Source organism: Perna viridis, chromosome 4, assembly GCF_037379345.1.
Source record: "Perna viridis isolate PV_CMFRI_1.1 ecotype Kerala chromosome 4, ASM3737934v1, whole genome shotgun sequence".
Taxonomy (NCBI): Eukaryota; Metazoa; Mollusca; class Bivalvia; order Mytilida; family Mytilidae; genus Perna; species Perna viridis.
This window is the reverse complement of record NC_142448.1, coordinates 12,683,780-12,710,501: the sequence shown is the minus strand read 5'-3', so window position 1 is coordinate 12,710,501 and position 26,722 is coordinate 12,683,780. Positions and strand designations below refer to the sequence as shown.

Below are 26,722 nucleotides of genomic sequence, written 5' to 3'. Positions count from 1 at the left end.
TTTCCGTGGTCTTAAGGATATAAAATATTTACTTCTTCCGTTTTTGTTCGATTTTCCTCTTACCATGCAACCCTACTTTTTTATTTGGGTATTGGTACGTCGGGTTGGAGACATATCAATATCCAAATAAAGGGTCAGAGAAAATTCGGAATATTCAGGGGTATAGCTCTCTTTAGATACACATTTTCATTTTAAGTCTACCACACACGTTTTAAGACAAAACTGCAAAAACACGCAAAGTGTTGATTTCACGTGTTATCAACTGTCTGATACAGTGAAGGGCAGACCTAACAAAATAAATATCCAACAGAGAACCCGTACATGATGTTTGTGGTAAATCCAATAGTACTCGTGGCGCCGATAATCCAATAGTACTCGTGGCGCCGACCTTGATCAGTGAGCGAATGTTAATATATTGGTAGACTTAGTATTAGGTTATAATGCTTGGAACTTATATACTCAATTTCTCTTTTTTATAAATGCATCAAATGCCATCTGCTTTTCTGTTAGACAATATGTGTTTATATTTGGATGGGAAACTTTATGAAACTAAAAACTTGAATACCTGGTCATTATACTCGCGAATATTAAAACTAATAGACAAAACTTGAACGCTTAGAGAAAAGAAATGATTTTTTTGGGTGGATTTGATTATTTTTCTCCATTTTGTAACCATCTGATGTGTAAATATGTCCACATAGTCATGTTTCCATCTGATGTGTAGTATGTCCACAAAGTCGTCTTTCCATCTGATGTGTAGTATGTCCACAAAGTCGTGTTTCCGTCATTACCACTACAATGCCATTGTGCACAAATTTAGGTTACTTAGGGTTGTTATGATAACCTTAAAGTTTCAAAATCACAGCACCTCACAAAACTAATATGAAGCTAAAGTCGCGATCCTTATGTAGTGAAAAATACACGAATCTGCAAGACTTGAGGTAAATGACGATTGACTACGTGAAACTCAACCATTAGTAGGGAGGGATGGGTAAAAGTGTAGCCATTGTCCCCCGCCGCCACATGAAAGTTGGATATATAGTAAGTTGATAAAGTTCAATTACTCCCGTAAAAATTGTCAAATCAAAATGGCTGTAGTATATGATGAAGTACATATGGTGACAAACAAAATCTGTTCAATGGTTTTCGAGGAGTTGCTCCCACAAAAACATTCCTACGTTATCCAATAAAAAGTCCATAAAGTCCCATAAATCCCGTAAAAATTGGTTGAATAAAAATGACAGTATGATTTGATCAACTACATATGGTGGCAAACATTTATACGAAATTTCAGCAAAATCTGTTTAGTGGTGTCCGAGGAGTTGTGTCAACAAAAAAATGCCTATTTCGTCAAATACGCTAAGTCGATAAAGTCCCATAACTCCCATAAAATTGGTTGAATCAAATGGCAGTATATGATCAACTATATTGTACATATGGTGGCAAACAATTACATTGTATACGAAATTTCAGCAAAATCTGTTTAGGGGTGTCAAAGGAGTTGCGTCCACAAAAAAACATTCCTATGTTGTCCAATACCCTAAGTCGATAACGTCCCACAATTACCGTAAAAACTGTCAAATCAAAATGGCCATATGATATGGTCAACCACATAAGGTGGCAAATAATTCTACAAAATTTCAGCAAAATCCGTTCAGTGTTTTCCGAGGAGTTGCGTCCACAAAGTGTTCCTATGTTGTAGTGTGCATGAAAATGATAAAGTCCCATAACTCTTGTAAAATTGTCAAATCAAAATGGTGGCAGATATGATCAAATACAATCCTTTCAGTGGTTTCGGAGGAGTTGCGGACGGACACAGACCATTACTTAGTCCCTCCGTCGCGTTGCGGCTAGGGACAATAAGTTGAATTAAACTAAATAATGTCTGTCTTACTCTCTTATTAGAACTAAGTAATAAACTACTTGTAAACTGTCAATTTTTATATATTTCTAAAAATATATTGTTGGGACTTTTTCATATTTGCCTATGATAAAGGTTACATATTCAATAAAATTACTGTTAAAGTGTGTGTGATATCAGTTACAGTTTATACAAAGTCTAGTTTTCTAGGAAAAAAAGTCTAAAAGCAAATCATAATTTGCTTTGTATGGCCTTTTGATAATTTGTGTTCCACTCCATGACAAGAACAATAAAATGAGAAGATATGGAATCAATGCCAACCAGACACAAAATCCCCAGAAATTAGAATGTCATGAATAGAAACCGTCGTAAAGCCTTCAACAAGTATCTTACCACTGTACGCAAAGCTGTGAACTGCCCCTGACAACAAGTGAAAATTAAAATGCGGACCAGGAATACACATTCCGGGCCTACCTAACGAAGACTGTGCTCATAGTAAACACTTAAACAAATTATTGACAACAACAAGTACTGACATAGGCTCCTGGCTGAGGACAGGCACACACTGAGTATATGGCAGGGTTGAACATGTTTCAAGCTAGCAACCTGCCCCCTTACAAGCATCTATGTCAGAAGAACGACCAACATATGGACAAACAATAAAATTCAACTACGAAAAGATGCAAATTCTGTACGACAAAGCTCAAGACAAGTACGGTAAATCAAAAAATAAAATATCATAAAGAGCTCTATCAACAGAATGCCCGCTGTTACTGACAGCTTGCATAGGCAGTCTAAACAGTTGATCATAAAAAGATCAAACAGAATCAATAAGATATTTAAAATTAAAAGTCAATCTTTTTTGTAAACAAACATCTTCTTCGAAAAGCAGACGACTTTTTATAGCCTCCTTTTTAGAGAGTGAACTAGATGAAAAGAAAGATAACTCTAATTTGAAACCTATGACTAGGCAAGAAACATAGAATAAGATATATAAATATTCCGTACTCTAAAATGTTAGAAAAGTACATTCTTTATTAAATCAATCCATAAATGTGAGAAAGGGGTCAGTTTAGGGTTAAGTTGTGTTTTTTGGAATTTTCCAGAGATAAGCAGCATGCCAATGGTGTCACACTACACCATCTGATTTTTTGCAATATCTTTTTTATTTTAAAAATACCCATTCTGATTTTTTAAGATTACTTTTAAAACATATTAAATATTGTAAAAACAAGATATCAGGAATTTCCTTCGTTGCATTTTGAAATAAAACATGTCTCAACTTAGTGTCATTTCGACTCTAAATGACATTGAAAGTGATACAAAGACAGTCTTAATAAAGAAATGTAAATTAATAAATCAATTGCATTCCTTTAGTTACTTAGTTAATTATATCAAGATCATAATAGAATACAAAAAAAAATGGCAGATAAGCAGATTTGGATGGGGTTTTTTTATTGAACAATACAGATATAACAGATTTCACCAAATCTGTGAAGACCATACAGAATTAATGCCGTTGCTATGGTGACACGATTTTTTTTATAGCAATGCATACCATTTTTTAAATATTTATATAATACACTATCATTGTGCAATGCTTAGCTCCAAACTTGTAATGTACCATTTCTGCTTAATTTTGATGGTTACATAGAATAGCTCTTAACGTCCAAGCAGCAATATTTCAGCTATATTCAGACGATGAACATGAAATGGATAATAAAATGAACATGAAATGAAAAATGGGATGGGACACAAGGATAATGGGGTCGACAAATTTTGATTGCCACTGGAAATAGGGAGAGGTGGGTAGGGTCGGGCAATTTAGCCTCCTGTGGCGGAGCCCTATGGTTCCTACTCTGGGAGAATACCACAGTAGGGTTTTTTAACGTGCGAGGAACGTGGCATCTTTCCCAACACAGTGCACCACTATGGTTTGCGGTCAGGTTTTCCGTATTATAGCGTGACAACCCCAGCATGTAATACACCAAGGGTACTCCATTCCACCACCTGGGGTACACAACCAGTTGCTCTGTGGGCAGAGCGCCCTAGCCCCCGGCTAAGGTTCTGAGCACTATTTAGTCGACTTTTACGACAAGCTTAGCGCTGCTGTAGGCCTATTCTTTTGCCACCCGTCAAACACGTGAGAATAACTCATGTAGTAAACATGCAATAATGACGTAATCATGTACATTTGCATGTATCCAAATGAATGTCCGTATATGGTAGAACACTCGACCTGTTTAAGAATGATTCGCCATTTCAACGTATGAAAATATTTGCAAGAATCCGGCAAATAATTGCACGTGTCTTTTCCTCTTGTGTATTTTAGTACTAGCGTTGATATTTCTTGATACATGGGATGTATGAAATAATTCTATTGATCCCATGGTTACTGGTAGAATAAAAATATGATTGTCTCATGCAATTTTCATAGAAAAAAATGTGTGTCCCATGTTAAAATTCAAATTGTGGCTGTTTCATGCTATAATGTCTTTGGATAGGTTAAAATAATTCTACTATGTGTGAACTTTTATCAATATATTTTACAACAACACTTAAACCCCAAAACAGTATCAAACAATTAACATTTATGAAGTGTATGGTTTTCAAAAATTGTGCACCTTAATTTAGAATCTGGCAATTCTAAATTAACAGTAGGTAGGTAAGTTTTTAATTTTTTTCCCAAATGTATGATTTTTTTCTCTGCTTACAAGAAAGCCCCATTATTTGAAAAAGTCTTTCGAGCCAATTACCTGAAGAAGTGAACCTGCAACCTCACAATAGCATTATATTTTAAACATATCAAGTGGGAAAAGTAGTAAAATTTACTATTTGCACATGTATTCGGCATGACTGGTTATTATTTTATGTCTGGGCTATTCAGAGCTTGTTGAATAGTGGTTCCAGATTTTTTAAGACCATTGAATGGAAGTTCCAATCATTTATTTTGGTGGTATGATACTGTATTTATCTAATTTCTACATATTCTTTTCCTAGTCAGCATGTATCATGATTGTTTTCATTCTACGATGTCTGTTGATTTTGCATAATCATAATCATAACATTTATAATTAAGGTAGCTTACTGGTGTCCATCAGTGAACATGCTAAGATTTTTGTTTTAAGAAACTGTAGTCTGCATTAAAAAAAATAAAAAATAAAAAATAAAATAATTATTATTGTTTGATTATAGTTTATTGCGTGGTCATTTTCAAAATTTCTGTTTCAATCCAAGGGGGTAATTTGTAAAAAAAAAAAGACATAGAAACCAAACCACACAATTCATAAATTTTCTTCAAAATATGGTTAATTACACCATGTTTCTTTCTATTGAGACTTTCTATCAAATCATATAAAGTGGAGATTTTCACAAATGCCACAAAAATCATGTGTTATGTCATTCATTGAGTTTTCCTTCATTACACATACGTGTAATTATGATCATGGTTTCTGATGTAAAAAGACATTTTTTCTTTATTTATTTATTTTATTACATGATATTTGTTGTTTTAATGGGACATTAGGTCATCTACTTCATTATCAGAAAGTTAAATAGACAATACCCCCAACAGCTAGTAAATGGGAGGACAACTCTGCTTTTTTCCAAGGATATAACATACTATTTTCAGAAACACTCCATACACAAATACCTATTATACATGTATCGACAAAAATACCGATGCGCCAGTAGTGGGATAATACGTCAAAATCCAAAAATATGGCCTGAATGTGAACACAGGATGATCTACATATAAACACAATGTAACGAACCGATTAAAATAGATTACACATAAAATTGAGAACTTCACATAAAAAGCCAAAGCTCTAGCATTATGAACTCCCACAAAACAGAAGACCGAAAGGGTAAGCATGTCCTGCTCCACCAACAAGTCATATTGCATGTAAGTACCATTCGGTAAAATAGCGAGAATTGATATGGTGAATATGTCAAAAAAACAACAGCCCCACCGGGACGAAAAATACCAGCTCAAGGCCACTTGTAGGTTTTCATTGAACGACGAGGAAACCCTCACACCACAAGGCAGGCTGCTGACGTGATTTTTCACGTGAAATTCACTTAACACGACTTTCATGTTATCAATTCACGTGAATTTCACGTGAAGACTCGATTCACCTGAATTAAACGTGAAATTTATCACAAAGTTCATTTGCTCAATTCAGGTGAAAATCATGTGAAATTCATGTGAAAATCACGCGAAATAATTTTTCCTGTGTTGCAATTAATTGACATATCAGCTAAATAGTCTAACAACAACAACGCAGCCCCTGACACGAGTCACAAAAGGGTCTTGTAAAAAACTTGGGCGACATAATTCAATTATCAAAGCATCATGATGTACACGAAGTAAATAATGCGGAAATGGTGGAAAGTTATCCGAAATGAACAAATTACATTAAGATGATACAAAAAAGTCACCATAAAACATGGGAAACTACCACTTGTTTATCCAAAAACGTTGGGATTTGATCTTGAGCTTGATACAACATAGCAACTAATCGTGCGATAAAAATCAAGATCGTGTCAAGATTTCAAAGGAAATGAACACATAATGTTAGTGTGATTTATTAGAAAATTGAGAACCGCAGTGAATCATTTGACCTAGCTCCGATACAGTTATGTCATGAAGCTACATCGCTGCAGCTAGTACATGTAAGTGTCAAATTGGTAAGGAGTCAGTCCGATAAGATAGTGAATATAACCGGTATCTTGTCTCTTCTGTGAGATAGAAACTTCATATCGGTATATAAACTGTTGTGTTGATATTAACAAAGGTTGAACATGAAGTTCATTCTCTACAGATCACAGGCACGACAGTAACGGATCAATTGTGAAATATATACACCATAGGCTGGAGATTTGTGTATATTGCCACTAAGAAGGGGGAAGTTTACTACTGGGAAGTCAAAATCACCACGTTTGTCAGTTTCGATTTCGTCCTATATTATATACATACAAATTAAGGTCTAAGTATTAGATCCATTAAGTCTGTTTTTACATTTGCTATACACGTAATACTAGAATCGCTTGTTTAAACATTTTTTCATAATTCATTAACCAAAATTTTTTTTTCGTGTTTATTCTGTTCTTAACATTTTTGTGCCCCGTGCAGGTCCGGGTGTTAAAAGAATAGGCCTGCAGCAGCACTAAGCTTGTCGTATAAGGCGACTAAATAGTGCTCAGAACCCTAGCCGGGGGCTAGGCGCTCTGCCCACAGAGCAACTGGGATGTGTGCCCCAGATGGTTGAATGGGGTACCCCTGGCGTGTTGCATGCTTGGGTTGTCAGGCTATAATACGGAAAACCTGACCGCAAACCATGGTGGTGCACCGTGTTGGGAAAGATGCCACGTTCCTCGCACGTTAAAGAACCCTGCTGTGGTATTCGATAGGAGTAGGAACCTTTGCGCTCCGCCACAGGAGGCTAAATTGCCCGACCTTACCCATCACCCCTTTTTCCAGTGGCAATCAAAATTTGTCGACCCTATTATCCTTGTGTCCCATCCTTTTGTTTTCATTTCATGTTCATTTTATCATCCATTTCATGTTCATCGTCTGAATATAGCTGAAATGTTGCTGCTCGGACGTTAAACCCCAACAAACAAACAAAAACAAACATAACATTTTTGTTGCTATGTTATTACTGTTAAGTTCACTTTGCCAGATGTGCATGTTGTTATTTTTGTGTGTTACAGATATTTTTTTAAAATGTTCATACCCCATGCTTGCCAATAATAAAAAATGGGTCCCATTCCTGTAAACACTACAAAAGGTGTTTGTTCCCTTAGAGTTTGCACCGGTTTCATGCATCAAGAATTTTTTTGCCGTCCAAATTTACATATAGTTTCATCAATATCGATATTCAAAAGGTGTTAGGAAAATTAAGCTCACTAGCCACGAATTACTCTTACAAGCATCCGACAATTATACCTTCATATATGTAATACTTAACCAATATTGTACTATTGCAGGTATTTGATGTAAACTTTGGTCATGTGAACAGGTCCAGATTGTGCTTATCCGATACCCTAACCAGAATTTCATGTACTGGCACAGAGAAAGGGCAGCTCGATAAAAAAAGGTGACTCCAAGCCCTATCTCGTATATGCCGCTTGCTTGGCGGAGAAGCAATGACTACCAAAGTAAGATTTGTTGACATGACTCCGTCAAGGATCTATATGAACACACGATCTACCAGACTAGAGGCGAAGTTTACATAGAGTCGTGCTATGTAAAATAAAATCCTATGGTTGCAAGACTTTAACAATAATGTTCGTACTCCATTCATATCTTATAATAATTATACCTAACCTTCCACAATCACTTTTGTTTATAGATATCATATTATATTATAAATGAACACTAAACATCGTCATTTTGAGTATAAATAACAAATAATGCCTGTGCTTCAAATATAATTTCATCAAAATACTAGTAATTAAACGGATTTTCATTAACGAAAATGAGCTCAATGGGCTTTCGTATACTTTTTTGAGGAAAATGAATATTATGAAAAATGTACAGTTACGTTACTAAAATAAAACCCTTATGAAACCGGGAAAATATTTTCAGAATTTTATCTCCTCAAACATTCCCTTTATATCATAATACTCTAATGAAGTATTACGCGTGTTTTCTTCTTAACTTTATACTTAAAAAGAACAAATGTTCGAATTTAGTCCGATAGATTGTTAACTTTTATATGTCCAGCTAGAATTCATGTCAATGGTTCAGAGGCTAATCAATAACTGTCTATATTTTGTTGTTATCCGAAGTATTAGGTTCGCCTGTTGATAGGTTGAATGCTTTGGTTTTATTGACTGTATAGGTCTTTTGGCAAATTATTACCAGACGATAGAAAAGAAGTCCAAGCATTAAGACATTTTTTGCCGCGAAGAAAAGAATACCGTAAGATAAGACCCCTTTGATGACGATAGCATACATCCTCACTCCCAGGAAAGGCCCATCTTGTAAAAATATCGAAATGAATAAACTCCAGATTTCCGCTTCAAATACTCTCTCACAACAAGTGGGCATTTCTAGAATTTCTCCTTGAAAATGTGTGTCCTTTGTCTCATTTATCCCAGCATTGTCTCTTGTTGCTGTCAATATAAGACAAAACTGAAACAAACTAAGAGACCACACTCCGAGTGTCACATAGCTTAGAGTTAGGTCGGCTCTTATTTCTGGTTCTTCAAAGATTACGAATAGTTCCATGACGTCAGACGCTGATCCTATGTACACAAACAGCAACTGTGATAGTTGATCTCGGGTTATCCTACCCCTTGGTAATATCCATTTCGCAAGGATAAATATGAAAAGCATTGACTGCTCCAGTACCGAAACCCACGTGTCCTCATCTAGTGTCACCGGAAGTATGACCTGAATGAAACGATAATTTTATATAATAAGCCCAATAAGTTCCTTCTTTTGTTTTGGTTTTGTATTAAACGGTATACATGTATATTTGGTAGCGAGTTCTCTAGACAAAATGTTCATGTAGAACATGGGTTCGGTTTCATAAAAAATGAGACTATCCTCAAATCATTAAAGGTTATTCAAGCTAATTGCTTGAAATTTTAAATTGAAGGATGATTTTATTAACTCTTCAATAATGCAAAAACGGTAAACACCTGGAAATTGATTTGATACCTACAGAGTTATTTTTAAACGATGTTTTAGTACATTTATTACACAATGTTCAATTTATGATTTAATTTGGGGTTGTACTATCGTCATGTGGCAAAGGTTTAATTACAACAACTCCAAAGTGTTCGACGTCCGACCCTAAGGATTCTATATGTCTTATGAAGGTATCACATTGGCACCTTGTGTATATAAATTATATTGCAGCATAGTCAATGCAAGACTGGTGTTTTGGTTAGAGATCAATGATAAATTACATGATGAACAAAATGGGTTTAGAAACAAAAGAAGCACTTTAGATCAAATCAGTACACTTACATCTATTATAAAAACTAGAGAGTTAAAAAAGCTGTCGACGTTTGCTGCCTCTGTAAATTTTAAAAAGTCTTATGACAGTGAATAGAAACTTACTTTGTCAAGATTTGTATGATATGGTATAAGTACAAAAGCTGTATGTGCAGTAAAAGGTATATAGTGCTGTAAAAAATAGTTACATGACAGATTGGTTTAATGTTAATACTGGACTAAAGCAAGGGTGTCTGTTTTCTCCTATTTTGTTTTAATATATTGATAAACAGTTTAGTTACAGAGATAATGGCACTAGATATTGGTATTGATATGAGTGGTTGTAAATTGAACATTTTATTATATGCAGATGATATTGTTTTAATTGCTGAAAATGATAATGATTTACAGTTAATGTTTTAGAACGCATTGAATGGTTGGTGTAAAAGGAAATATCTACATGTTAATGTTCAAAAAAAAATGTACATTTTAGAAATCAATCGGTTCCCAAAACAAACAGATCATTTATATTTAATGATGAATATATTGAAGTGGTATCAAGCTACCAATACTTAGGTCTTTTATTTACACAATATTTAGATCATAATGGCCAAATCAGTGGCAAAATCAGCAAATAGAGCGCGTAGTTTACTTACTGTTAAGAGCAAAGACAACGATGGCTTCCAGTATTCCACTTTTACTCAACGTTTTGATGTTCTGGACTGACCAGTTATAAATTATAGTTCAGCTATATAGGGAACCGGAAGTTTTTCTTGTATAAATGCTGTCCAGAACAGAGCTATCAGATTTTTTATGGGTGTTGACAAATATTCACCAAACGATGCGGTTAATGGCGATATGGGCTGCAGGCCACCATGCGCTAAACATTGGACATCAGTATTTAGACAGTGGAAAATGTTTACTGTTATGGATAGAGATAGAGTAAATCTTAAAGTTTTTCAATGGAGTTTAAATCTAAGTAATAAAAACTGGTGTTATAGAGTAAAAGAAAAATTACGGAAATGTAATTACGATAATTTTATTAATATTGATAATATGTTAAGCAAGAGATCTATTGTAAATTTAGAAATGTTACGTTTTGATAGATTTAAAGCTGATTGGGAAAATATAATTTTAGATCAAGACATTGGTAAGAAATTACGTAGATATAAATTACTTTAATGCTCCTATGGGACAGAGAAATATTTGAGATGTAATGTTAATTATAGATATAGACGTGCATTTGCCAAATTTAGGCGTGGCGTTGCACCACTGAGGATTGAGACTGGTCGCTATGAGCGTAAAAATATTGAAGAAAGATTCTGGTTTCATTGAAATGATTCTTGCATTGAAAATGAGAAACATGTTGTAATGTTTTGTCCCTTATACTCAGATTTGAGATCTGCTCTTTTTAATGAAGTCGACAGAGATAATTTTGAATTTAATCTTTTGTCCGCCGAAGAAAAAAATATTTTTTTAAAATCGGATGAGTATTTTTATTACGTTGCCAAAACGTTCTTCAATATTTTAAGTAGAAGGAATACTTTTTTATATTCTTAAATACTTCAGATAATGTATTTTATAATGTGTATAGTTATATTATAAGTTTTAAAGTCTCTCATCATTCTAATTATGGAATGGCACCTGTGTATTATAACTGTATTGTTTTGTTGTTTTAAATGTATTATATGTAATGTGACTATAATAAAATATTGAATCTGAATCTCTTCAGTTTGAGATTCTTAATGAATCAAGTCATAGTTAAATTCATCGATATTAAATAAATAAAATCCACTCGAACCTAAATAAGAGGGCAAGTTCATAATCAGGATTTTTTTCTTTGAAGGGGAATTGCTGTGGAACTAAGTAGTCCGAATTGTCGGGCATTTTCATTGTTTAACCTAAACTTAATGCTATATGGATTAAGTCAGCAAAAATGCTGAATACCTTTTTAGCATTACAAAGTCAAAAGTTTTCAAACCATTCGCTTAATAGGACACTTATTCCATTAATACTCGACAAGGCTACAGCTTGAGCATCTGTGATATTGGCCGAGGAACTAATATCTTTGTATTGTTGTAGCCTGTCCATTTCCAGGATCCATATCGCTGGTACTAATCCAGCTAAATAAAACAAAATACACGGACTGAACCTGAAAATAGAAGAGATTCCTTATTTTCATTGCAACCTATGATTTCAATCAAGCTGATCAAATGCAATTGAATCGGAAATCGTTAAGGTGTTGACAGTTATTTGATCAATAGTCACACTATATATATGTACAGCAATAAATAGCTTCGCACAGTGCAGGATGATACGAACGCAATATGGTGATCTCTGTTCATTTGGGGCTAGTATGGAGACAATATTAGTTTTTGACACGCATGAACATAGGGACTTATACTTGATTATAGACACACCAGTTGGTTTGGACACAATATTGCATTGTTTGCAATCGTATACAAAGTAAAATCTTAAGCAAATACAACGACAAAACAATACGAATTTCACTGGCAGGATTCTCTTTGAAAAGTCTTAAGGTTTTTTCTTATTCGTTTTTATACTCTGTTATATTTTCTCGCCTTTTGATGTTCACAAGCATTCGCGAAAATTTACAGCTGTGATCTATTCTGTATATACAAATGTATTAGTTTTAGCTTTTTTACAATTTGAACGCGTTTCATACATAGATATGGCTTGTATGAGGACATAGTACAGTGCCATTATGAAAAAAAAAAACAAAAAACAAAAAAAACAAAAAAACATAAAAACGATCTTCATTAACAAGTTATGTTTACAAAGATAACAAAATACATGTATTACCATGCTTATGTATACTGCTAGAACTTCCAATTGTTAACATAAAAAATGTTACAGTTACATTTATAATTCTATAATTCAATTCTGACGAAATTTAAATAAACCAATAAGTAAGCCAATATAGAAAACCTTACACATTGACTAACGTTCGAATATTAGCCTAAATATGATCAAAACTGCCAATACAATACAAAATTCAAAAATGTAAAGGATGTAGCTGTCCAATAAGGCTTTTGTCCGTCCAATACGTCATTTATATATTGGCCTGGTTAAAACCCATATTGGTCTAGACCAATATGGCGTATTGGACTAGGCCAATATGACGTATCGGACAAGTTAGTCAATAAAGGTATAACTGCGTTAGGTTTTCCATATTGTCTGAGTTATTGGTTATCGGCTAGCCTCGGACAATTGCTAAGCCAATATAGAAAACATTACGCTATAATACTAAAATAAATGGGTAAACACGGACAAACAGGCTAAATATGTTCAACAGGACTAGTATGGATACAAAAATACCAATCATTTATATTGCAAATTTCGATATGTTGTACACGTGATTAAATGAGTAACTTCTCAACAGCAGTATTAAAAACAAGTATATAGAAAGATCTAAATCCAAAAATAACTGTATACAAGGAGTACTCAAAACCAAAAGTGGAAAACGTGCGTATAATACGGGCAGGATAAATGACTTGTGTCTTGGGACTTTTTTTCAGTATAATTTCTGACCGGACTTGTTATTTTCCTGGATTTACTCAATCCTGGATTATTTTAACCATTCATCATTGTCCTGCCTTTTTATTTCAAATCTGATACTACCCCACCCCCGATAAATATTTAATGTTTGCTCCCCTAGAATGTGTGTTTTCATATTGGTCCCATATCATATCGTATTTGCCTCAGACTAATATAGCTATACGTTTAAATATTGGGCTAAATATGATCAAAACTGCCAATATAATATAAAATACAAAAGCGCGCCGATACGGGGTTTAGTCGTCCGACACGGGATTTAGCCGTCCAATACGTTATATTAGCTTGGTTATAATCCATATTGGCTAGGCCAATATAACGTTTTGGACTAGTCAGTCAATAAAGGTATAATTGTGTAAGGTCTTCCATATTGGTTGAGTTATTGGTCATCCGCTAGCAATATTGGACTTCGTGGGCACAACTCTGGTAAAAGTAATGGTTACTAAACTCACGGAAGTAAAGCAGTCATAATATACTGATAGAATTACTTTTAGTAGTTGGTGAAGTTTGTTTTGGAATTAAATTGGATATTCCCATTATATTAAAGAAATACTTGATTCTTTTAGAATTTTTTTATTAACATTCTAAAACATTCTAGGATCATTTTCAACTTCAATGTGCCAAGGGTCCATGACTACTAAAATTCCAATCAAAGATAGATGATGAATTTTGTTGAGTTTGACTTCTAAAAATAACAATTTTTTACTCTCAAATAGCACTAACTTGGAATGGTTATGTGATGACAACATAATGGCATTACCCCACATTCACAAGCGACTGCACACTCGAAATATGCTACCAAACATCAGTAGCTGTACACTGCGGAATTTCAGTAGCTATCTGTGAAGCCGACTCACTAACAATGATACTTGTGATTAATCTTTACTGGTGGAACCCTGGTATCTCTGCACCCATGATTGTATTACCAAAGAGGCGGAAGAAACATATATATATATAACAGATGTTTCTTCCGCCTCTTTGGTAATACAGTCATGAGTGTAGGGACACCAGGGTTCCACCAGTAAAGATTGTAAAAGGAAACGTTTTGCTCAAATTTGGAATATGTTTTTCTTCCAAATAATCCCAGGTCCCCCTCAGTACAAAACTGGTCGGTGTCTATAACTTATAGAATTCTGTAGTAATTGTTGGTTTGTGGTAGTTAGATAAGAGTACCAGGCGACAAAGTGGCTGCTCTAAAATTTACAAAATGTCACCAAGTATTAACTCAAGCTAAATATTTTACACAGTACCACTATTTTTGTTTTACCATTTTGATTCTTCTCCGCCATGATAAACAATTCTGATAATCCCTTCAATTACGATGAAAACATTAGTCGAAGCAAGGAGCCAGTAGAGGTTTTCATTTTTCACATCGGCTGCTCTCCACACGGCAAGAAGACAGTGAACGATCAACAGAACACGTACTGCTATGGACGTGATAAAGTTCCACAAGTTTTTAATGATTCCCATAATGTGTCGTCAAGTACGTGAGTTTTTCACAAGGGTCAAATTCCCTGAGTTTTTGTTCATGAAAACTCACGAGTTAATATATGTCATGCACGGATCGATAAGTTTTATATCAACTTGGGTTTACGACAAGTTATTTGGATTCGTTCCATACGGCGGACGCCGGCTGCCCTAAAGGAGAGGAAGGGCTGCTACGGTGATTTTCAGTTGTTTTTTTTTCAATATAATCGACCAACCTTTTTGAGCATAAATGGGAGAGCGTTGTAACTGTAACATCCAAAAGTATCCTGTGTGAAATACTTTCCACCGAAAAAAAATTCCCAGGATATTTTATAATAGTTAAATGTTATCCATTAAATGGTTTCTATACTGAACCTTATGATGAATAAACATACAAGTGTCTGAAAGAGTTTCCTTTACGGATATTATTTGAAAAAAAGTGGGGCTTGTTTTTTTTTGTGACGTAAAAAGAGTTCACAGTGTTATGTATTAATAATTCGGACAGTTTTTTTTATGTGACATGTTATTCAGGATGCTTTTAGACATTAATTAGTATCCTGGATCATATGATGTTTTTAGATATAAATTTTCATCGAGGATATTTTCCGATATTAATATAAGTATCCTGAATGTTATTCCATGGGATGTTTTACACATAGTTTTATTCATCCAAGATATCATTTAATAAATAAATATTACCCTGAAAATTATTTACTTCCAGGTATATGTATATTTTTAAAAATATATTATTCCAGTGGTACTACTTAACAATAAAATATTATTCAGGAAAACTTTCAATAACAAAACATTACACCAATCACATTCTTAAAAACACTTATCCATGCTTGCTACTAAATTGTACTTTTCATGTATAATTTCATTTGACATCCAGAAATAAAATGCATTAAATACATGAAATAGGTGTCTATAAATTTATTGTCTTGCAAGACAAATTTACATGAATTGGTATGCATGTGACTTCGGTGACCTTAATCCGCGCATGTGCTGTAAGGGTCGCTTCTTTAATAACAAATCTGATTGCAAAGCGAAAGTGGTTATCCAACGGCATGGAAGACCGACGGATTCAAGTCGTAAAAGAAAAAAAGTTCGAATATAACGCAAGGATCCATTTGAAATTTACGTATTGTGATATGTGGCTCAAATATGGTCATTAATATTTATTTGAAAACTAATAAAGAAATAGATGAAATGAAATGAAAACAAGACACGTGCTTACCTGTGTATCCGTTATTGTTATATTTTTACCGAGGTTGAAGTATTTTTAACCCAGGTGTATGTCCTAATGGCGAAAAATAGATCAGAGTTATCGATCTTCTCTCAGCCTGATTAAGAAAAACGTTGTTTTCACAATATTCTGTAGGTATTATCGACATTTATTCCTTCAACTGCATTGCTACAAACTTATTTCACTGAATCAGCAAAATTCTGTAGAATCTAAACTGAACAAATTTGGCAGCTAATGCAGCTTTAAATTCCAACTAAATTGATTTTTTTAGTAATTGACAGAGACAATTTATACAATAATATAAAAGCACGTCAAACTAAATTTAATAATAGTATTCATAAATACTGCTATTTTTTATTTTTTTAACACGTTTCTCGGTATTGGTAACGCATCCTCTGTACTTTCATTTTCACTCTCGGATGGTTCATTTCCTACAGGTACTTGTATTTCTATCACTACAAAACCTTTATTGGGCAGAGTGTATTATTTAATAGTATCAAATAATACCCTGTGTACAATTACAAATTCTGTTCACTCTATGTCAACTATTTTCAGGATATTATCTAATACTTCTGTATCATGGAATAATATCTAGTGTACAATTAGGAATACTTCTAGCTTTTTCATAATAAATTATAGTAAATATCATTGTTCAATTAGTGGATACGATTTAATAGGTGTGGAAAATTTTCATAGGGAAATAATATCCTCCGGAAAAAAATGATGTAAAATAATTTCCACAGGATAAGATTTTATCCGGAAAGTATTATGTTTTACATAACAGGCGCGTAGCTGAGGCCAAATTGAAGTGTAGGCAAAATTACGGCAGGGGGTCTGGGGGCCGCGGAGATAGCGTTTTAGAGCATCATTTATGCCTCTCCTGGATGTATATTATCTAAAAAAAAATGGCAAAATTAAGTGCAGGCAAAAGCTTTTTTGCCTAACGGCAGCTACGCGCCTGCATAACTGTCTCATTGAAACCCATTTTTTATAGTTATGTTAAATATATTTCTGAAATGTAAATAAAATAATATTTTATTTTTACAATAGAATATCGATCGTTACGTTCGTTCGAACACGTATTCTCATCGCAATTAGTAACATCCGAGTGAATCAGAATTTACCACATCCGGTTCCGACATCACTCGGAAACATACCTGGAAGTACAGGTAAGCTATTTAGTTTTAATTTTTGCGTTCAATAGAACGGACTCATCGTAAATATATCGTAGATTAGGAAATTTTACGTTTCAAAGTGTTAAAGTTTAAGTTTCTTTTCTTGTAATAACTTTTACGAGGAGTATGGAGGGTGAATCGAATTGTCACGACTCACCTTCAGAAAGTCGGCCATTTTCCAACACACCTAAAGCTAGGGTTGTGAGTGATGATTCTTTTTGTTCTCGGACAGAGAAGGACCCAAGTAAGAGGAAATGTTCTTCGAAACCATCGAAAACAGAAACTATTCAGGCTGAGGTAGACAAAAATCTTAGTAACATGGAAAATAGTTTCAATGATAAGTTTGATAGACTTTTTCGGCTATTTTCTCAAGGTAGTAACTGTCAGAATAAGGATAGCTCAGCTCTGCCTAGATCTGATGGTCGAGGGGTGGATAATGACCCAGAAGAGGCGCGTAGACCACAACAACAAATTATAGGGTTAAATCCTAACTTAGATGAAGATTTAGTTCCCCTAGAATATCTCGTAATAGAGACTTTGACACCAAGTCGGAATTTTCTATTACGGTTAAATAAAGGGGAACGTCAGGAGTTAGACATAAGGTATGAATATGACGAAAGTGAATTTAATGGAAGTTTGTCTGGAAATAGTCCAGTTAAGGAGACACTGATAGCATACATGTAATTGACCACGCATAAAATGTTTCAAACAGTAGGGTTGAAAGGCTTCAGAAGCATATTTCATGTGCCAAAACACAGAATACAGATTTGCAGAAATCTGTGAGTGAGCATGACTTGACTAATGAACAGTCAGAAAGTAGTCAGTCAAGGAGTATTTTTTGTCGCAGATCTTTAAGGAAGACATTGCAAAACAAAAGAGTAGGGTAGGATTAAAATTAGACCAAGCAAAAGTGAATATTCTTGAAAATTCTTGGCGTAGCAAGTACTCTGACCATCTTACAGGGAGGAATAAAAGAACATTTTCCCTAAACATGATAGTGCAGTAGATTTTTTTCAGGTTCCTCCTTTAGATGATATTCTTGAACCTATGCTCAAACAAACTCACAGTCAGAAGGCTGTTAAATCTTGGGACAGTCACCGTCAATTGTATACACAACCACTCCGTCAAATTGAAAAGTTGGGATATCAAGTACAGCTTGCGGCTCGTATGAATATTATTTCCATTCTTTACATACAACAAGCATTAAGGTCTTTGTTAAATGCATAGGATAAGGACATTGACAAAAAAAACTGTAGGTCAGACTGTCAAGGACCTGTTTGTAATGTCAACGAAAACTCCTGACCAAGCGGATGTTACTGAGCCTTTTTGTGATTTAATTCGCCGTAAGGCAGCAAGCCAGGATAGTGGTTTAGCATTAATTAAAGATATTAATACTTGATGTCAAAAAATAGGCCTGTTGCAGCGCTAAGCTTGTCTTAAAAGGTGACTAAGTAGTGCTCAGAACTCTAGCAGGGAGCTAAGGGGCTCTGCCCACAGAGCAACTGGGTTGTTTGCCAAAGGTGGTGGAATGGGGTACCCTTGGCGTGTTACATGCTAAGGTTGTCAGGCTATAATACGGAAAACCTGACCGCAAACCAAAGTGGTTAACCGTGTTGGGAAAGAAGCCACGTTTTTCGCACGTTAAAGAACCCTGCTGTGGTTTTCTCCCGGAGTAGGAACCTTTGCGCCACAGGAGGCTAAATTGCCCGATCCTACACATCCCTTCCTTTTTCTAGTGGCAATCAAAATTTGTCGACCCTACTATCCTTGTGTCCCATCCTATTTTTCATTTCATCATCATTTCATGTTCATTTTATCATCCATTTCATGTTCATCGCCTGAATATAGCTAAAATATTGCTGCTCGGGCGTTAATCCCCAATAATCAATCAATCAATTATCTAGAGAAAAGGAAAGACAGTAAAGATCAACTTAGTGATCTCTTACCAGAGTTCTCTTTCGGGAAGAGAAAGTATGGTGGTGGTGAAAAGTCAGTAACGTCAGGTGCTAAGTTTCCAAAATCTTCAGATCCTAAACCTAAGGGACCAACAAGTGGATTTTCAGGAGGTTATTCAGGTTCAAATCAGAAGTTTTCCCGTGAGAAAGGGGACTTTAAGTCAGTGGTATATAAGGCTAACTAGGCTAACCAGAAGAAAGACGGCAAGTCTCGCAAGAGTTCTTGGGGTTCTTTTCGGATCCCCAAGAAGAATGACAGTTTATTCAGAGGCAAATACAATATGTTTGTGTCCAGAAATACCTGTTGGGAGTCGCCTAACAAAATTTCTTCAAAATTGGCAGAAAAAATTCAACGAATCGGTGGATAATTCGATTATTCAAGAGGGTTAAAAATTGAAATTTCAAGTGAAACATCTTTGGACGGGAATAAAGACTACTTTGATGTCTCAAAAGTCTTTTTATGCAAGAAATCGATACTCTTTTGGCAAAAGATGTCATAGAAAAAGTAAATTTTCAACAGGCTATAAACGGTTTTTTACAGTACATTATTTCTTGTTCCGAAGAAGAACGGAAAAATAAGAATGGTGACAATCGTAAACCTCTTAAACGGGTATTCAACTGCAGATGTTAAAATATTGACTTAGAAAAATGCATCGTTGCTATTCTAAGACAGGACAGATGGAATAATTGTGTTAAAGACATGTTTTCAACAATCAGTTGATGTGCCTATGTAAATACAAAGTTTGCCTTTTTTAGATCTATTCCAAAGAACTTTGGGCAAAGGGACACCACAGGTACTCAGAAGCTATCGACGCAGGAGGAAGACACGACGACTGTCAATTTTCTATTTGTCTGTGGTAACGTTCCTTCGAACCACGCGGATGGAGTTTTTTCATCACAACTCATGCGTTATGTCAGATCCTACCGAAGCTATTTGGATGTTTATACCGTGTTATCCTTCTTGCAAATGAGCCATTGGAACCTGGCTATGCCTCCATGAGACTAAAGTCATCACTTCAAAAGTTTAGCGATCGACATGATTCTGATGGTTTGCCCATAAACCCTATAAGAACAGATTTTTTTCGCAATGTCGTAGGTTCCATCTTTCCTTTCAACACATATTTGACATTATATAGGTAACTCAGCGGATGATTCTAGAAAAAGCAAATATTGCCTACCCTGTCGATGCATCTGGCACAGATTTGGCTCATTGTTTTTAAATTTCTGTTGTTAAATTTGTTGTTTATCGTGTTATGTCTGTTTTCTTGGTCTAGTATCAATCAACTTATCAGTTGATGAGTTCAACTGACATGGGACTTTGGAATAGCTGTATTCTTTCAAAACTACATTTTGTGTACTTAAAGTAAATGAATACCATTGATTAAAATTTGTTTTCTTAAATCTCAAACATTTATTTATAACTACTAATAGTCAATTAATGGTCAAATCTTTAACATTTGATTTTGCTAATTGCATACATGACATACCTGGGTGAACGAGGTCCACTGACCGACGCATATAATTTTAATTGGTGGAAACAAAAGACAGTCACGTGAATGAGTTTTCGGCTCGGATACGAAAGATTCAACTAAAGTACATTGTTTTTTATATTGTTCTTTCTCTCTGTTTTACACCACGCACCTGAAAAGCTAATAGGCAAACTAAAGGGAAATGTCACATGACGTCACAATAAGTTCACAACTATGTAACGAGTATTTCTGTAGTATAACTATCTTAAATAGTTCAATGTTCATATTCTTATATCACAAAATTCGGATTTTGGACGGAATACATTAAATACAATTAGAGAGCAATATAAATACTATGACAGTTTAAGTTTTCCTAACTGTACGATTGGTACATTATCGCTACTCATAGTTAGGAAGAATATTGTATCAACTGCACTCAGTATTTGTAAGAACTAGACAGTTTTCGCGTCTTGTCCCTCAACACTTTTCGTTCCATTTTCAATCTGCCTTTCTCAAAATTATTGATTTACAATGCTACTTTTAGTTGAGGTTGAACCTAGTGTAGAAATCAATGACTGCTTCGATATTTTTTTCTCTGACGCAGCAAACGACTGTCTGGATTTTGTCGGTGCATGACTTGTGCGTCTCTCCTGCAAAGGGGGTGACTTGACGTCCTCTGGATTGACGGCCATTGCTTGATGGCAAATTATTACGAGACGATAGAAAAGAAGTCCAAGCATCAAAATGTTTTTTGCCGTGAAGAAAAGAATACCATAGGATAAAACTCCTTTAATGACGATAGCATACATCCTCACTCCCAAGAAAGGGCCATCTTGTAAAAACATCGAAATGAATAAACTCCAGATTTCCACTTCAAATACTCTGTCGCAACATGTTGGCATGTGCTCTTTTGTCTCGCCTTCCGGAGTGTCTTCTGGAATTTCTCCATTAAAATCTGTGTCCTTTGCGACATTTATCCCATCAATATCTCTTGTTGCGGTCAATATGAGACAAAACTGAAACAAACTAAGAGTCCACACACCGAGTGTCACATAACTTGAAGTTAGATCGGCTCTTATTTCTGGTTCTTCAAAGATTACGAATAGTTCCATGACATCAGACGCTGATCCAATATACACAAACAGCAACTGGGATAGTTGGTCTCGGGTTACCCTACCCCTTGGTAGTATCCATCTCGCAAGGATAAATATAAATAGCATCGACTGCTCCAGTACCGAAACCCACGTGTCCTCATCTAGCTTCACAGGAAGTGTCACCTGAATGCGAATATAAAAATATACATACAGAAAACAATACAGTGCAAACTTCATGCCTTACAATTAAACATGATCAAAGTCGAGAATAATGTGTCTGCAAGTAAAACTGAATTTTTACTCCCGTCGTACAATCGATAGAAGTAGCGAATACCTGAGATCGAACTAATCTCATAATGTACGTATTTTTTAAAGATACATACGCATCTTTCTGATTTGTTATGTCTCAGATGCTACAAATGTAATATTAAAGAATAAGACACTTACTCCGTTAATAGTCGACAAGGCTACAGTTTGAGCATTCGTGATATTGGCCGAAGAACTAATATCTTTGTATTGTTGTAGCCTGTCCATTTCCAGGATCCATATCGCTGGTACTAATCCAGCTAAATAGAACAAAATGCATGGACTGAACCTGAAAGTAGAATACAGATTCCTTATATAGCATCGCAAACTTTTATTTCAAACTATTTTAACGTCTGTTGTTGAACGAAAGTATTTTTTTTTTTCGTTCTGACAATTATCTGTTTAATAATTACTGGCCCGCTTTATGTGCAGGCGGATAAAACTGAAACTGATAAACCATAATATTTGGACTGAAGTAAATGACGATATAACATTAAGAGATAAAGATTATCAACATAAATTATCATCCAAACTGTAACATAAATAAGCAATATATGTATAAAACAGTTTAGTCTACATGTACGTTTGTGTCAAATAATCGCCATTTTCGTGCGAAAGAACTACTTTTTGTCGAGTCGTAAACATTGCTTGGAGTAATTTCTAGATATTTTATGCACTTTTGCGCATTTAATCTACATGTAATTGTACATTGCAGCCAATGTACAACAGTTAGCTTAAAACTTCTACGTGAAAATCATATAATTAAAATATTCATTATTAGTAAAATCTACCCGAGTAGTATACATTGTTCCCCCTTTGAATCTACAAATTAAACGATAAAAAAGACAGCAGAACCCAGAATTGTAGTTGCATAATTAGAGGTTGAATGGGACATGTATTTTTGTAGAGACTTTTTTTTACATGTGAATATGTTGATAATTCAAAGTGTCACTGAAAAAGTTAGTATAAGTCTTGGATTTGAATAGCTAAAATTTCATTATAAAGAGCTTATTTATAGTGGTCTAGATCTTGAACCAGCCTGCATTGTACGTCACATTTCTCCAGTTTTCAAATGGTCAAATCAGTATATTGACTGATAAATGGATTTGGGGTAATTGAATGTTTTAAAATTAAATGGTGTTTTAATGTCTTTCTCCAATTAGGTAGGAAGTTCGATGAGTGTTTTTTCACACTGATTTTATTTGTTAGTTGATTTTAGATATGTGTTCGGTGGAAGGACAAAATAAAAACATAGGGTTTTCTTTCTTAAAAATTTACAAGCAAACATACCGAATATAGAAAATCTTTTAATAAAAGTGTCATAATAAACCGTAAATAAACAACGCAGTAGATAACCGGATGCACAATCCTTCTCGTCCAGATCAAATACTATCGGGTATCGCCTCAAACCTGATTCGTTATATTTCAGAAGTAATTTCCTTACTATCCATTTCCGAAATATTTCTAATCTAAAAGTTTTTTTTATAATGTTACAGTATATTATACTGAACAGTCACCAGGCTACAATTTAAACAAAACAGGAGTTGCTTTGATTATGGGTTTAATCCAGACGTTTATTTAGAATACAACCCGACTGTCAGCGGATGAGCCACATGTCTCCCAGTCGACATCATCCTATGAAATTTAAATAAACAATTGTCTAATTTGTATGTGTAAGGAATTATTTATTATACCATAAAGCGTGAAGTCTTCACGAAGTATAATGAAACATGTTTATGTTTAATTTTCATTGGTGTTGTTCTTTTGTGGACTTACTAAGTATACTTAATAATATTTTACAATGTGTCAACATTACAAGATTACCTAGATCCTCTCAAAGCAATCTAGATTCATTTTATTATTACTCGGATACTTTTTTAATAATGGTTTCTATTTCAACTATATGACCATGGTGTTGACCATTCCTAACGTAAATATGATTTTATAAAAAGAGCGATAAATAAAATGGCAGAGAGATTGATAGTGCCAAATTACCTGTCCTCTCTTTGTAACGGTTTATACCTATTTGTCCTACATTTGTGAAAAATGGACATCCAATTGGTCCTGCAAAATTATTTTGACTAATAAGATAGCTATGTTTTTGTGTGTGTGATATTAATAATATATTAAAAATATTTTAATTACAATGTAAAGTAAGCAAAATCCAATGATTGAAATATATTTACATCAAAAATTGTAATCGTTAAAATGAATACTTCATGTACATAAACTAAACATCCCAATTCGATCAATGGAAGTTAAAAATAAATTACATAAATAATTGTTGAAGAACGAAATACATGGTCAAAAGTTTTCTTAAATTTAAATAGAAAACTTGTTGACATGCTCATCATAATTAAGTACATACAGCCCAATGCCCATCAAAATTTCATCTCTACATTTACAAATGCAAGATAAATGGGATGACACCTTTGAAACCTATACAGACTATTGATTGGTTGGTTACCCGTCAGTACAAATCCCATGCCCAAGGATGGCTGCAGAGCAGAATAACTTTCAGGTGGTACAATTTCCACACACCCGGGTTATAACGTAGGTAACTGATATTATTCAGTAAATTTCTTTTTGCTTTTTTACTTGGAATATTTTTGGTATGAAATGGAAAAGATACTCGTTTTATATTTTGAAATACAGTAATTTCTTTGTTTTAAATCATTTATGAACGTCCCTTCACATTCAATTAGTTTTGATTGAAGAACATAAGCGCTCTTATACCTAGCTATAGAAGAATTGGACAAAGAACCCTTTATTTGCTTTCATTTCTATACACTTGTTAAAGACCTTTTATCGGGTTTTCTTGCTTTGTTGTACATAAACTAGAATTCTAGACCTCGATAGTCTTGCCGTAGCGTGCTCGCCTCGAATGCGGGAGTTTGTGGGTTTGATCCCCGATTGAATCATTCCAAAAATTTCAAAATTGGTAGCCACTACACCTTGAGTACGCGGAATTAAGGAGATCAGTGATGACTGGTTAGCTCGGAGTCTGAATGATGTGTCCGAGCGGGTGAAATACGTGTCTGCAGACTTGCTTCTGTGAGCTAGCACATTAAAAACCCGACTCGATCAGCGTGTCGGATCAGTACAAGCACGGATTTGTGCAGGTTGTTTATTCGTTTTCGTCCTGAAATGCATGGCATATCTGCCATATGTCGTATTATCATATACTTATAGAAATTAAGTATCATTTCTTACTGTATAATAAAGCAAGTTTTAGGGCCAAAAATTTGATATTTTTCAAGATTATCTAAGGGGGCTGATATCAAAACACCCCTTTCCGTAAACACTCGGCAATTATCGTATAGGCGTCTAGCGACCAAACAGACGAACAGCTGGGTATGATGGAAACAGAGATTGACGATACCATGGAATATATAGTCTATGAAGAATATTAATCCAAAACGTAAAACTGTGAGTGATATGAAAGTGCTGTCTGTTATTATCCCGTTATTATTAAATTGTTGAAAAATTGTTTTCAAAATGTATGATTTAATAGCCTTATTTTTTACTATTGTGAAGCATATGATAAAAAGAACATCACATAACATTTTCATATCACATGTATTATTAGCCCAATGTTTGATATTGGTCCAAGAGCCGCAGGCTATATATCACATATTTATCTTACCATTTTGATTCTTCCCCGTCATATTTAAGAACTCTAATAATCCCTTCAGCGACGATGAAAACATTAGTAATAGCAAGGAGCCAGTAGAGGTTATCATTTTTCACATCGGCTGCTCTCCACACGGCAAGAAGACAGTGAACTATCAACAGAACACGTACTGCTATGGACGTGATAAAGTTCCACAAGTTTTTGATAATCATCGCCTTATATTATATCCCACTGTCTCCGTCAACGTTTAGTCATTTATGTATATATACAAATTGAAGAGCTGCGATTTTTCACAATTTTATGTTGCAAACAGGATCCATTTACCTGTCAACACAAAGAAATTTAAATACGAGTCCGGTGAACTATGAAATGGTGGGAACGTAGATATAAAAATTGGGTAGTTTAATTGAAATTTGAACGATCCAAGTTAAATTTCTGGTACATTGCTCCGACAAATTAGTAATATTTTAAGTATTGTTACGTCTTAATGTCACGCACAGGGCATGTTCCATCTTCTTTTTTAAAAGTGACTTCGGCGCAATGAATAGCCCACAAAAAACTGTACTGTTCGTTTTCGCGGGATTGCTACTGGGGGTTATTTTTATAGTTATTTAAAGGAGACGTGACATAAAAAATATCGTTTTATAAACGTTTATATTTACAAAAACTTCAGTATGTTAAAATACGAGTGTAACAAACGTTTTTTCTTCACCACTTTGGTGGGGAGACATTGTTTTTGGCTTGTCCGTCTGTCCGTCTGTCCGTGTGTCCGCCTCAAAGTTTGTCAGCGCAACTCCTCTGAAACTGCTGAATCGAATTTTACGAAACTTGGTATATAGCAAGAACATCGTATGTAGTGCATATTACCAGAAAATTTTATTACACCAATTTTTGTAGGAGTTATGCCCCTTTGAATTTAGACATTTGCCAAAAATCCTCATAAATTAACTTGTCAGCGCAACTCCTCTGAAACTATTGAACCAAATTT

The 26,722-nt window shown here is 34.6% G+C and overlaps 2 protein-coding genes and 1 pseudogene across 2 annotated transcripts; 1 reads left to right on the top strand and 2 right to left on the bottom strand.

Moving 5' to 3' along the window:
* Positions 1–8,279: 8,279 nt before the first annotated feature.
* LOC148618903 (transmembrane protein 26-like) lies at positions 8,280–15,218 on the bottom strand. Its single transcript, XM_088576906.1, has 3 exons — positions 14,656–15,218; positions 11,811–11,964; positions 8,280–9,263 (listed from the first exon to the last, which is right to left on the bottom strand). The coding sequence occupies exons 1-3, from the start codon at positions 14,856–14,858 to the stop codon at positions 8,634–8,636; spliced, it is 987 nt and encodes a 328-aa protein (XP_088433032.1). The 5' UTR covers positions 14,859–15,218; the 3' UTR covers positions 8,280–8,633.
* A 2,184-nt stretch (positions 15,219–17,402) lies between these two features.
* Positions 17,403–18,675, top strand: LOC148618902 (uncharacterized; annotated as a pseudogene).
* Positions 18,676–20,820: 2,145 nt separating this feature from the next.
* Positions 20,821–26,094, bottom strand: LOC148618901 (transmembrane protein 26-like). The gene is made up of 3 exons (XM_088578257.1): positions 25,747–26,094; positions 22,242–22,389; positions 20,821–21,977 (listed from the first exon to the last, which is right to left on the bottom strand). Exons 1-3 carry the CDS (start codon positions 25,944–25,946, stop codon positions 21,219–21,221), a joined length of 1,107 nt encoding a protein of 368 aa, XP_088434383.1. The 5' UTR covers positions 25,947–26,094; the 3' UTR covers positions 20,821–21,218.
* Between the last annotated feature and the right edge of the window lie 628 nt (positions 26,095–26,722).

Bases quoted from the DNA above. Each gene is read 5' to 3' on its own strand.
- LOC148618903 (XM_088576906.1), bottom strand. From the start codon at position 14,858: ATGGGAATCATTAAAAACTTGTGGAACTTTATCACGTCCATAGCAGTA. The intron at 11,965-14,655 runs GTAAAACAAAAA...TTCTATTTTCAG, and splicing joins GGCGGAGAAGAATCAAAATG to GTTCAGTCCGTGTATTTTGT. The intron at 9,264-11,810 runs GTCCTATTAAGC...CGTTTCATTCAG, and splicing joins CGAGTATTAATGGAATAAGT to GTCATACTTCCGGTGACACT.
- LOC148618901 (XM_088578257.1), bottom strand. From the start codon at position 25,946: ATGATTATCAAAAACTTGTGGAACTTTATCACGTCCATAGCAGTACGT. The intron at 22,390-25,746 runs GTAAGATAAATA...TTCTACTTTCAG, and splicing joins GACGGGGAAGAATCAAAATG to GTTCAGTCCATGCATTTTGT. The intron at 21,978-22,241 runs GTAAGTGTCTTA...ATTCGCATTCAG, and splicing joins CCTTGTCGACTATTAACGGA to GTGACACTTCCTGTGAAGCT.